At 37.3% G+C, this 13,513-nt stretch overlaps 1 protein-coding gene across 9 annotated transcripts in view; it reads right to left on the bottom strand.

Annotated features, from left to right (window-relative positions):
- The window catches only part of LOC124607467 (broad-complex core protein), a 162,317-nt gene extending 150,493 nt beyond the window's left edge, over positions 1–11,824 (bottom strand). For 4 of the 9 annotated variants that reach the window (XM_047139820.1, XM_047139817.1, XM_047139818.1 and 1 more), the window contains exons 1-2: positions 9,080–9,428; positions 8,598–8,803 (exon numbers count right to left, since the gene is read on the bottom strand). In XM_047139820.1, coding sequence (XP_046995776.1) covers positions 8,598–8,786 — 189 coding nt within the window. In that variant the 5' untranslated portion in view covers positions 8,787–8,803; positions 9,080–9,428. Of the gene's footprint in view, positions 1–8,597; positions 8,804–9,079; positions 9,430–9,564; positions 9,788–10,780 lie in introns of those variants that run through there. The other 5 variants (XM_047139815.1, XM_047139812.1, XM_047139814.1 and 2 more) reach the window with 4 other exon arrangements.
- Between the last annotated feature and the right edge of the window lie 1,689 nt (positions 11,825–13,513).

Raw genomic sequence — 13,513 nt, 5'->3', positions numbered from 1 at the left:
TGTGTGTGTGTGTGTGTGTGTGTGTGTGTGTGTGTGTGTGTGTGTGTGTACTCAAGGAGAGCATGCAACAATTGATTAAGGCAAGATGCTTCCTATAATTACTCTTTACATATGATTGAACTTATTGATATCTAAGAACTTTATTCATTTTGTTGTGTCTAAACATTTTTGCTGATCTGTGGTTTGGATTAATGGGTCACATCATAAGCATAGGAACTAATATTTTTTTCATTATTTTCTCCTTTCATGAATCAACATATCCTTAAATACTTTGGTTTATGTGGCTGATTGATTCTGTGTTATAGTCCTACTCATGATTGAGTATATTCTTCTGGTCTATACCCGGTGTCGTCAGTTTTTCAAATCAGCTCACTCGTTGCACGCCTAGGCTTTGAATTTTCTCTCTTTTCTTTTGAAGATTTTGAAGGTGTGACTTAATAGATGTAAACTTGCAACTTGTAATTCTAGTAATTTAAATTGTCTCTGCATTTATTTCTATAGTTTAGTGTTGTAATGTTGTAGTTTTGACTTTGTAGCATTTGTCTTGGGACAGAATGTTCCACAGATGTGAAAATCTGAATGCCATGTCCTCATGTATGTACCAATTATGACTTGTATAGTTTATATTTTTCTTACGTTTTGAGCAACTTTGTGTGAATTTTGTCCATAATTTTGGCAATTGTCATCATATGTTAATTTTGTCATTTCACTACTCAGGTTTCACTCTTATTTGGACTGTACACAAATTGTAAGCCAGAAGAACTATTTGTTGTAATCAGAAATTTGTCAGATGCTATGTATTTCCTTCTATACCTTTTGCAGTTTTTTGTAAGCTAACCTATACTTATGTTCATAGGGAAGCGATGATCATACAACCTCAAATTCCCTCATAATTTTGGAATTTAACTTTGGCAATCTGTATGCTATCTTTTGGCATCACTTTATACACCGTTTGGCAAACCTAATACTGTAAACGCATGGTTTCCATATTATGCGAGGGGGATGTTGTAACGGGACATCCTCCTCCAGCATTACTTTTCCTCAACAGTAGTTGTTGATACTAGCATTATTTTTCGAATTTTGGACAGGTCAATATTATCTCAGTTCAGTTGCTTTTCTGAAAACTTTCATATAATTTTATACACAGTATGTTATATTTTAAGCTAAATTTTTTTGAAAAAGCATTACTTTATAAAATATTATAGTTTCAGTGTTATAATCGATATGTACTAGTTCTGAATGAACAGTTAAAATTATTTTTTTTAGAGACACATGAAATTATGAAATATTTGCACACTTTAAATTTCTATTATTAATTATGCAATCCTTTACTGCTTACTGTGTTTATTTCTGGAGTCATTTATGAAATAATAACAGAAATTAATAGGAATTCAAAGCTAGTAGGAATTCATTTGTTAATCAAAATTGTAAACCCTTTGGAATATTGTTTTCTCCGTAAAGTGTGAGAGTCGTAAGCTTGCTTCTGATGTGAACAGACGGTTTTTTGTATAATAGGTGTGAACAATGTAATTTCGGCTTTGTTAACGTGAAAAATCTTAAGACTGTATGATATACTAAAATGTGAGAATACACACACACACACACACACACACACACACACACACACACACGCACACACACACACAGCTTCAAGAATCAGACCCCTAGACAAGAAGAACTGGAGCCATATCAACGTGACAAGCTAAGTAAACATGAAAATTTATTGTAATCTTTGATCCTCTCAAAGACTTCATAAAGGCTTTGCTTATTAATTACTGAGAATGGGCATTGTTTAATATGGACAATAGCTGGAAGAAGGAAGGAGGGGGGGAGATTACAACATAACTACAATTCCAAAAGGAAAAATGACATTCATTACTCCACATTAAGACTGTCTAGCACAAAAAGGGTTGTACAATGGTGTAACAAAAATTTTTGATCACTTACGCAGTGATATAAAATGTCTGATAGACAGCAAGACAAAGTTGTAAAAAACTGAACCTTGACAACTCCTTGCATTCCAAAAAACAATTTCTGTTTCTGTAACATATAAAAAGTGGTAGGCATGAATCACTATCTCACAACTGATTAAAAAAAAAAAAAAAAAAAACCACCGCCACCTTATAAATATTCAGTGTGTAGCCATATTTGCAAATTAATTTGTGATGTGAATATAAAGTGACTTGTTCCACATCATTATGATTTATTGGGGAAAATAATCCATGGAACATGAAACAAACTTCTTTCTCTCAGTTGTACCTGTTCTGCTACACAAACATTTTAATATCCTATGACTGATCTGCAAACAAAAAAACACAGTTGCAAAGACAGGGTGTATACACAGATAAGGGGGTTGGTAGGGATGGGGAAGTATTTTTCCTGGATTTCCCATTTCAACTTACTTTCCGCTCAGTGAAAACACGTTTTTTTTCCAGGTGAAAATACTCTGTACCCCTGGTGAAAGTACGTTTTTCCATGTTAAGTGACAATACACTTTCCCCTCGGAGCAGTAAAAATTATCAATCCTTTGAACAATAAAGGTTTTATACATGAGTGTAGAAGTTCCCAGCACTTTAGAGAATTAAACCTAGCACAAAACAATGCATTTTGGAAAGATCTTTGATGTGTGGCAATGAGTACACTGCATATTTTTGTATTACGTAAGTATAAATACAAATGCCACTAAACACAGCATAGTAGCTTCTGAAGCACTGAAATCGAGATTGTGATGCACTTTTATCAGCCAACCATACGTCATGTTGTGTGATCTCTCGAGCCAATGGCAGCAGTACACGTAATTTACATAGCCAATATCAACATCACTATTAACTACCACGAACACACAAACAGGGAAAGTTAATGGTTTAAATTAATATACATACAGTACAATTACAAGAAAAGCTAAGCTTCCATACATAATGTTGGCCTATCCACGTAACCTCCTCCTATTTAGTTACAAGTATTTGTTTTGAGTTATGTTAATTAGTTCAGTTGGAAAGAGTCTCCTGTACTGACAACATGTGGGAATTGTGAATAAGATCTTCTTGCTTTTCAAGCTGCACTAAACTAGCTAGGACAAAAACCAAAACACTGCTTGGCACTAACAAAAGGTCATAACTGTACAGACTACTGACAGAGAGGAGTACAACAGAGGGTGAATAGGTAGCTTTCAGAGATGAAATAGTGAAGGCATAAAAAAAGGTAAGGACCAGTAGAAATCCTTGGATAACACACAATACACTGAATTTAACTGGCAAGAGTAAAAATATGCAGCTAATGATAAAGGGAAAAAGGAGTACAGATGTCTAAAAACTGAGAGCGAAAAAGTGCAAAATTGCACTCACAAACAGCTAGAGGAGAAAAGTAAGGCTGTACAAGCATAGCAAAAATAAAAACTGCCTACTAGAATATTAAAGAATCCTCTGGAAAAAGAACAGCTGTTTGATCAAGAGTTCAGATGGCCAATCAGCACCAAGCAAAAAAGGGAACACTAAAATGTGAAAGGAATACACGGAAAGGCAGCACAAAAGAAATGAAATTAAAGAGAATATTACGCAGTATTACAGAAAAGGGCAAAGAAGTACACAAGATGGTAGTTATGATCCTGTAAAAAGACTTTGACAGAGCATTAAAAAATGGCCCCTGAAGTAGACAAAATTCCCTCATAATTACTGATATCTTTAGGAGAACCGACCATGACAAAACCATCTCACCTGTTAGGGAAAATATACAAAACAGGCACATTACCCCAGAATTAAAAAGAGTGCAATAGCTGCAATAGGTACTGACAGGTACTGCTGAACTATTTATTTCATAAGATATGGCTGCCAAATACAAATATTTACAGAAGAATAACAAAGTTGACAAAAAGGAACCCTGGGGAAGATCTGTTTGGATTCCAAAGAAATATGGCAACTTGCAAGGCAATACCAACATTATGACTTATGTCAGAAGATTGAACAAAGAGAAATCTATAATTTCGCATTTGCAGATTACGAGAAAGCTTGACAATGTTGAACGGAATGCACTCTTTGAAATTCAGAAGGTAGCAGGGGTAAATTACAGGGAGCAAAACATCATTCAGAACTTGTACACAAAAAGCAGCCAAAAAGAGAGTGACAGTGTTGTAGCCTAGCCCCATGTTATTAAACCTGTTTCTCTGAGAAGGCAGTATAGAAAATCCACGATGGAACAGTGACAATTTTTTCATAATATTTTGGGAAGTAGGTGATAATGAAAGCTGTCAGAGATGGCAAAGGACTCTGAATACAAGCTGAATAGAATGGACAGTGTCTTGAAAATACATTATAAGATGAAAGTAAACAAAAGTAAAACAAGAATAATGAAAGACTGTTAAATGAAGTTAGGTGATGCTGAGGGAAATAGATATGAAAATGAGACACCAGCAGTAGTAAATGAGTTACGTAACTGAAGATAGCTGAAGCTGAGACTGGCAAAAGAAAGGAAAGCATTACTCAAAAAGAGGAAATTACTAACACTGAATATAAATGCTTTAAGGAAGCCTTTTCTGAAGGTATCTGTCTTGAGTGTGGCCTAATACAGAACTGAAATGGGGTTGATAAACAATTCACACAAGAATAGAATGGAAGCTTTTAAATTTGGTAGTACAGAAGAAAGTTGATGACCAGATCATTTACATAACTAACAAGGAGGCACATAATTACACTGGAGAAAAAAGAAATTTACAGCACAACCTGCTTAAAAGAAGAAATAATCAGTTGATGGGTACATACCACAGCATCAAGGATTGTCAATATGGCAATAGAGGGAAGTGCATGGGGTAAAATTTCTAGATAGAGACACCAGGGCTTGATTACTGTAGGCATATTCAGAGGCATAAGGGTTACAGCAATTGTTCAGAGGTGAAGAGACCTGCACAGGGTAGGTTGGTGTGGAGAGTTGCATCAAACCAGTCTTCAGACTGAAGGCTGTAACAGCAAAAAATCTGATGAAGCGTTACTTCGGCTTTTGCCCTTATACGTTGAATCATACTCTGAACATACAACTGTTTAAAACCAGTAGAAATGTAACAATAGTATCAAATAGAAAATTTATTTCAGAAAACTATAAAATTATGAGACAGAATTGCTGGCCAACATCTACTTTTTGGGTGTAAAATTTTTAGCCCTACCATTTTTGAGTTGTCAGATATGAATGGTTTGATGCGGCCTGCCACGAATTCCCCTCCTGTGCTGACCTCTTCATCTCAGAGTAGCACTTGCAACCTATGTCCTCGATTACTTGCTGGATATATTCCAATCTCTGTCTTCCTCTACAGTTTTTACCCTCTGCAGCTCCCTCTTGTACCATGGAAGTTACTCTCTGATTTCTTAACAGAAGTCCTACCATTTTGTCCCTTCTTCTTGTCGGTGTTTTCCACAGATTTCTTTCCTGACATTCTCCAGAGAACCACCTCATTCCTTTCCTTACCAGTCCACCTAATTTTCCAAATTTGTCTGTAGCACCACATCACAAATGCTTCAATTCTCTTCTGTTCCAGTTTACCTACAGTCCATGTTTCATTACCATACAATGATGTACTCCATATGTATAGTCTCAGAAATTCCTTTCTTATATTAAGGATTATACTAGTAGACTTGCCTAGGCCAGGAATGGCCTTTTTTGCCAGTGAGAGTCTGTTTTTTATGTCCTCCTTGCTGTTTCAGTCATGTGTTATTTTCCTGCCTATGTGGCACATTTCCTTACTGTCATGTACTCCATGATCACCAACCCTGATGTTAAGTTTCATGCTGTTCTCATTTCTGTGACTTTTCATTACTTTCCTCTTTCTTCGATTTACTCTCAATCCATATTCAGTACTCAATAGTCTGTGCATTCCATTCACCACATCCTGTGATTTTTCTTCACTTTCACTGAGGAGAGCAATATCATCAGCAAATCTTATTACTGGTATCCTTCTACCTTGAATTTTAATTCCACTCTTGAAGATTTCTTTTTATTTCTGTCATTGCTTCTTTGTTGTACAGATTGAACAGTATAGGTGAAACACTACATGCCTTTCTTACACCAATTTTAATCCAAACATGCCGTTCTTGGTTCAAATGGCTCTGAGCACTACGGGACTTGACATCTGAGGTCATCAGTCCCCTAGAACTTAGAACTACTTAAACCTAACTAACCTACGGACATCACACACATTCATGCCCCATGCAGGATTCGAACCTGCGACCATAGCAGTCACGCGCTTCCGGACTAAAGCACCTAGAATCGCTCAGCCACCGCAGCCGGCACCGTTCTTGGTCTTCCATTTATTGTGCCCTCTTGGTCCTTGTACGCACTGTATATGACCTATCTTTCCCTACAGCTTATCCCTATTCTTCTCAGAATTTTGAACATCTTGCACCACTCGACATTGCTGAACACTTTTCCAATGAATGTGACCTCACTTTTCTTTAGTTCTGCTTCCATTATCAACGGTAACATCAGAATTGGCTCTCTGGTGCCTTTACCTTTCCACTACCATACACACAATAAAAGTATAAAGAACTACCTTAGCTTTCAGAACTATTAGTTCTGGAGAGGGACATGGTGGGGCTGGCTGAAAAAGAAGGGCAGGTCTTGTGTAAGCATCAACATGACTAAAATGCCATCTCCTGAATGTAAGTACTGATCAACGATCTGTCACATAATTTTATAGCTTTCTTAAATGTACCAGTAATGTCATGTGTGTTGCATCAGAAATATAAAGTTCAACTACTTAGCTGGAAGCAAAAGGTTTATCCAAAAAGTAAAGGCATTTATGACGCTCAAAATTTTCATTTAACGAGGTGTATATGTCAATCACCAGCTTTACTAGAACATTATCATTACAAATTGAATCTTTTAACTTCTTTACTGTCTGCAAAATTGTTTCCAGTCAGATACTCTTTCAACAATGAGAACAACTGAGATTCATTTGATGTGGATTGGGCTGTAGGATGGATGTACAAAAATTCTAATTGGACTGTAACAGGTCCTGTGAGTAGTAGACTGAATGTGGAAGGTGTTTTGACATGAAGTAAATCAATTTCCCCTGGAATTTGTTAATAGCCTGATACAGTTTGTTCATATCTCTGGATAGATATCTCCAAGTTTCTTACCCAGTTCTAAAGAAAAAAATTACATGGTTCTACACCGTGGAGTTATACGGTTTCTTTATTTAATCTGATTTTTTTTTTTTTTTTTTACAGCAGATGTGTGCTAATGCGCCAACTGTCAGTCATTCTCAAGTGTGTAGGCATCTATTCAAAGTTCCTTACTTTCATAAGGAAATCTACAAATTTGTTTCCTTATACTACGTAGTGTGTGAGAAATGTTTGTGCCACAACCACTCAATTTGTCTATGAAGTTCATTGACGTATTTTCAACACCTAACATGACCGAAGTTTCTGATAACCCGAGGTCTCTCTGCTGTTTCCAGAAATATAGTTCCTGCTGTTTCTGGACATTGTTCTCTGGATGTTAAACACTTGACAACTCACCTGGTACTAACATGTTTAATTTGTTCAGTAAATTACATTGGGTATTATATACATCACTTATGAGTTCCTGACATATGCCAATATTGCTGCTCGATGAAGTATGTAACTCACAAAAGGTGCAATACAGATACCGTGCATCCGTAACAAAGTGTGCAAATGTACATGAACTGTGCCAATCGTCACCAGACACTTGTACAAAAAACTTATTAAACAATTAACTTAATTCAACCTTTTAGTACACCATATGATGTGATGATTTTGTAGTAGTTTTCACTGTTTGTGTTCTTAGGACTACACACCACGTGATCTGCATTAATGAAATCATCCTGAACTATGAGTAAAATGTCAATAATGCAGCTATTACATTTAATCCGTTTGTGAAGTGGTCAACACACTGCAGCAGCATTTATAACACTTAAATTTGTTATTTTTGTTTCCAGGTACAATATGACAATGGATAGGCATGATATGTCACAATGGATTGCAAACACAAAAGGGGTTTGAAGCTACTTTATACAGTGCAAGAAGTTTCAACTTATCACTTGCTAACTACATGTACTACATGGTAAGTGGTTCTCTTAATTCTTCCTCTCTTAGTTGAAAACTTCCAGATCCATAAATTAGCCTTGTTCTCAGATGCATTTTGTAAATTATCACAATTTTGTTTTCCATATATTTACTATACAATAAAACAGATTCACTGGCACATTTGAAAGATAAGTCGCACTACAATATATGCTTCAGCACTTGTTAAAAAGAAAAGAAAAACTTCTTTAATTACACAGACAGGATTGCAGCAATGCAAATACAGCATATACTCTACGAATATGACATGTACTCAGCTTGTACATCACTTTAATGAGACTATGTAAAACTACAAAACACTAAGTAATTCAAACAACCCTGTAAGTTATATGATGCCCACCAACTAGCTAAATTTTTACCACACCATATGTATAAATTTCTCTGGAATAACAACTTTGTAAAATTAAAGGAATTACAAGGCTAAAAGGCAGGAAAGACATTCCATGCCATTTACAGAACTCGATGGTGATTTTATCAAGTTTGTAAATGGAAAATACAAGATACTCTTACCTTAAGGAGTTCTCTAAAATATGGGCTGCATGCTGAGAGGACAACACGGTGTGCCTTCAGACTCTTTCCATCACATGCTAGTGTCACATCGACAAAATCCTCGTCATCACGAAGGTTTTCAAAAGCCGATGTTATGCTACTCTGATAATTGTTCCAACGCAGGCAAAAGTGCTGTGTTTCTGCCATCATTACGTATATTCACCTGCCTGCAAATAATAAAAATGACAAAAACATTACTTACTGGGTTTTCGCATTTTCAAAGCAATCAATTCAATAAAACAAAAAATTTCAATTTCATTCAGTACATTATTCTGCTATATGTAGAAACAAATATGCTGGACATAAGTAACCAGATATGTCAGGTGAAAAATATTTCTTTTATAGCTGATCTGCAAGTATAACAACAGCAACCACGTTAGAATTTATATGAAGTACCTACGTGAACGAACCGAATAATTTTAAATGTCAAGATATATAATTACCAAATGCCGGTCAGTAATAGGCCAGTAATAATCACACGGCATGCATATCAAGAGTCTTCTGCTGTTTCGCATTATCATTTTTTTTATGGAATATTACGCATATATTATCCTTACATCCCTCCTGTTTCATCACATGAAAGTGATATTTTCTGTCCTTGAACTACAGAAACAAAAATGGTGGAATATGGCGTCCATAAAAAAAGTGCAATTAATCCAGCATCTCATTACACAATCACAATTCATTTCCTCACAGTGACAATATTTACAATATGGGGAATGACAACACAGAGCTCCTTCCACAACTTCCTGTGTTTACAACTCTCGCTTACAAATAGAACCACTTTCACTTTCACTCGCGCTACTATTTTTCTAGTAATTGACATTGACATTGCCTTACGTCAGATACGTCCAACAAAAATACATCTACATGCGTAAAAACAACGAACTTACCACCGATATTGCTTCTACCACTACAAAATACTTACTTGGAACGGAAGCTGCTTCTAACCCTGCCTCTACATTCTTTCTCCTACCGGCCTCATCGGCCAAGCGTAAACGCGTATCCAGCGGCGTCCCAAAAATTGGGATTGCGGGTGGCTCTATGACTACCGCCAAATACGAATGTACAACATTTTTACGCTCGGTGTTTCCTCTTAATTCGTAGCGATATAATGAATTGAAGTGCACATTAAATGTGTGCAAATTGTGAAATAATTGTCATTTTGTTGAACTACCACTGCCAAAAACTGTAATTCTTAAAAATTCTCCATCGGCTAATTCTTTAACGTCGCGCGAGACATCTGTCGCAATAACTCGGTACTAAAAATAGTGCGTGACCCGCAGGGCGCAAATGAAAATGCGGAAGGATACGGAAACAAAAATTACATGAATAATAATCAAAGATTTAATAAATCGGACAAAAGAAATAATTTAATTTATAAATATTCGTTTTTGCTGTATAACTGGTGTTACTGAAAACAAGCACTTCAACGGAAAATACGAAATGAAAACGAGAATTATAAAAATGTAGCCTATATCCATGCGCTAATGAGCTATTCCACCCCCGCCCTTAATAAATATGTTCCAAAAAAAAATCATTACTGAGTGTAATGGTAACCAAACATACTATGCAGGTGTATTACACGTGAATTTTAAGTGTACGCACATCAATATACTTTTACTGCTTTAATGGGTTTCCATCTGCTCACCGGCAAAGATAAAAATAATAATTCTAATAATCAATCGTCCATACTGTGGGTAGAAAAAGAGAATATTACACCGGCGAATACTTTTCGGCACGTCGTCAGGTATTAGCGGTAACAGTTACTGCCCCCACTCACTTCATAATAATCAACACAGTAACACAACAATGCGCAACAATGTAAAACTTTTTTAATTTTATGATCAAGGTGTTGCAGTGACTGTACGGGTCGGTACTATTCAGCGTGCAACGTATAATGTAGTACAACGTCCAAATATATTTGACACGATTAAACAAAAAGATGTTCGAGATTCAATGTATACAGCAGTGCTGCCCGAAAACAATGTTATCTTTTCAGCCAAAGATACACAGCAGTCTGTTCTTTCCTTTCTATGACTGATGCCAAATAATTCCCCAGAACTTTTGAAATAATTCTTGAAAACAGTAACTTGTAACGCTCACCTTACTCAACAATGCTTCGTTTATACGGCTGTACTTACCAGTCAAAAATGTCTTCGATTGCGATGGCTTTGGGATGCACTGCAGTATTACTTACGAAGACGTTTAATTAAGCACATGGAAGAGTTACGTACTACACACCGCAGTGGGTAAATAATACCCAGAAATGTCTTTGGAGGCGAAGTTGCGTCTTCTACTAGGTCACAAAACAGCAACTACATTTATTTGAAATTCTCAGGTGTGTTTCGCAAATTGAGAGGAATATTCATCCACTTCACTGTCGCCAAGCCACTCTTCCGCGAAGTCTTGCAGACTAGACATAGAGACATGACTAAATATTCTAGCGAATTATTTCCTCTACCAATAGATCGCTCTTTCAGATACTTATAACGAAGGTCTAGCGAGTATCTCCATAAACTGCGCTCTTGTTCAGTACTTCGTTTATAGTGTTATTTTAAAACAGATCTTTCCTGTAAGGCGCATTTTCAGAATATCACTTCCTGTTTTACCATTACGAAAGTCACAACTAATAAAATAGCAGTTCTGAAGTTATTCACCACTCACGCTGTCCGTCTTTGTTCCGAATACGTATAGGTACAACAGGATTTTTAAGCTTTGTAGCCTGCAGCAATTTTGTGGAAGATTAGAGATAGAAGGCAATTTTTTTCACTATGGGCTCACACTGATGTATAGTTATTTGCAGATTCGTGAATCATATTCGTCTCTTGCAGCTTCTTTCTTTTCCGTTGTAGTTGACGCTTCGCTTAACATCTGCCGAGATCGTCACTCGCTGGCACTTGTTTACGTAACAGATAAGAAGTCGGGGCACTAACGAATATTTATCGCGCACGGAATCCAAGAAAGCTCAGACAGACACAAGTTCACGCCGAGAAAATAACTGAAGGCACAAGGAGATGTGATGAGTCGCAACGCAGGCTCCGTGATCTTCAACGTCGACAGCTACGATGCGAACTTGGCAGACCCGGACAAAGCATGTTTCATTGCGAACTTCGCCTACCAGGCAGCAGCGGTTGCCGAAAGTCTCATGTAGCCCGCCTCCCCACTCCCGAACGCTCTCACATGCACATTCCCAGTCTGCTTGCTTGCCTTTGCCCCCTCTCCTAGCGTGTGGTTCGGCGCCATACTTTTTTCTCCCTTTGCCCCTCTTTCCCCTTCCCAAAATCCGATGCCAAACATAGCGCCGGAGTGCAAGACATTGCACTAACGTTCTAACCGTTAGCTGCTTTACTCGGAGAGTAGAAGCGTCGCACAATAGCTGATGCGACCGTGCCGGGAAAGCAAATACTATGTATATAATGTTTATTACAATGTTTCGTTATGAGATAACGAACAGCCCACTGGCCATTACGGTGGTTACAATGTAATTTGCAGTACAGGTCAAAAGTAAAAACAACTAAATAAAATTGTCTTGCAATTTTAAGCTTTATTGTACGGACGTTTGTGTTAAAACACAGACGCGCACATAATCTGCGCCTCAGTTGTAACAACCAGCCTGTGAAGCAAACCTGGCGAATATAATAGTAGATGCTATAAGGACGCATTTTTCTGAAAGAAGTTTAAAATGTTTTTCGGTATCACTAACGGCGAGTCAATAAAACAGATCCATCGAAAGCAGCAACGAAGTTTACGGGTCTTCCATTTCACTAAGACTTCTACAAGCAACATATACGACGAGAATCAACGAAGTCCTTTACATAGATAAAATACAGTTGCTTAAGATCGTTCGGTATAATAATAAATGGCAAATTATTGCTCGAAGATGTGAGTGACAATATAAATGCTTTCTTTCTTCACTAATTGTTTTCTATATTCTGGACAGCGAAGCAATAAAACCGGCTGGTTGCAGGAGTGGACAAAGAAATCCGCTGAATTGGTTTTCCTATTTGGCCGTGTCAGCAAAGTAAAAGTACCGTTGCAGTGGTGCAAAAACATTTGTCCACAAGTAACACAGAGTATCTCAGTGTGACAGAGAAAACTAACACGTGCATCGACTGTTAGTTGTCGACCATTTGAGGGTCGTCTTTGTGGAGAATGATCCAACTTCTCCAAAGGATGAATCATCAAGAGTTATTTTGTCAGCACTTAATGAAGTACACGCTAGTACGAATAATGCTAAGTTACAGTGCTCTTCGCTGCTGTTTGGAGTCTGCTCATCTGACAAGGCGAATGTTTCAAAAATTGACATTGATCGCCTGGCATTGCGGTTGAGGCCACATGCTGACTGCACGAACTAAGTTGACATTCGGCACGGTGGCTGATGGAGACATGCCTCTACGGTCGCCCACATCAGCTATCGCGCAGTGTCAACTTAGTTTGCGTGGACTTTGTATTAAAGCAACGACCACACGTTGCGAATGCAAGTTTACTTCACAAGGTAGTCGCTAATTTTGGCATAGTAGCCCCAAAGAAAAGCAAAAAACCTTAATACTTCGATATCGCCCTTGCATATTTCTCTCAATACGCTGGAAGAAACATTCTGTATTTGCTTGAGAAAGGTTTTGACGGAACTTTCTTGGATGATCCATTAAAATCCATTCTTTTGTGTACAGAGAACATTTTCATCACACGTCCTCGTTGAGGATCAAGTTGCAATAAACTGTTTGTCATAAACATAACAGACTTATTATTACTACGCATAACTTTGTTTTGCAAGTTAGTTTTAGTGGTATTAATTAACATTACATAGACCAACGAAAAAAATTTTTCCATCGCTGTTGTTAGGTACCGCAATAGCCTAACCTTGCCATGGGGCA

Source organism: Schistocerca americana, chromosome 3, assembly GCF_021461395.2.
Source record: "Schistocerca americana isolate TAMUIC-IGC-003095 chromosome 3, iqSchAmer2.1, whole genome shotgun sequence".
Taxonomy (NCBI): Eukaryota; Metazoa; Arthropoda; class Insecta; order Orthoptera; family Acrididae; genus Schistocerca; species Schistocerca americana.
This window is presented reverse-complemented; position numbering and strand designations above follow the sequence as displayed.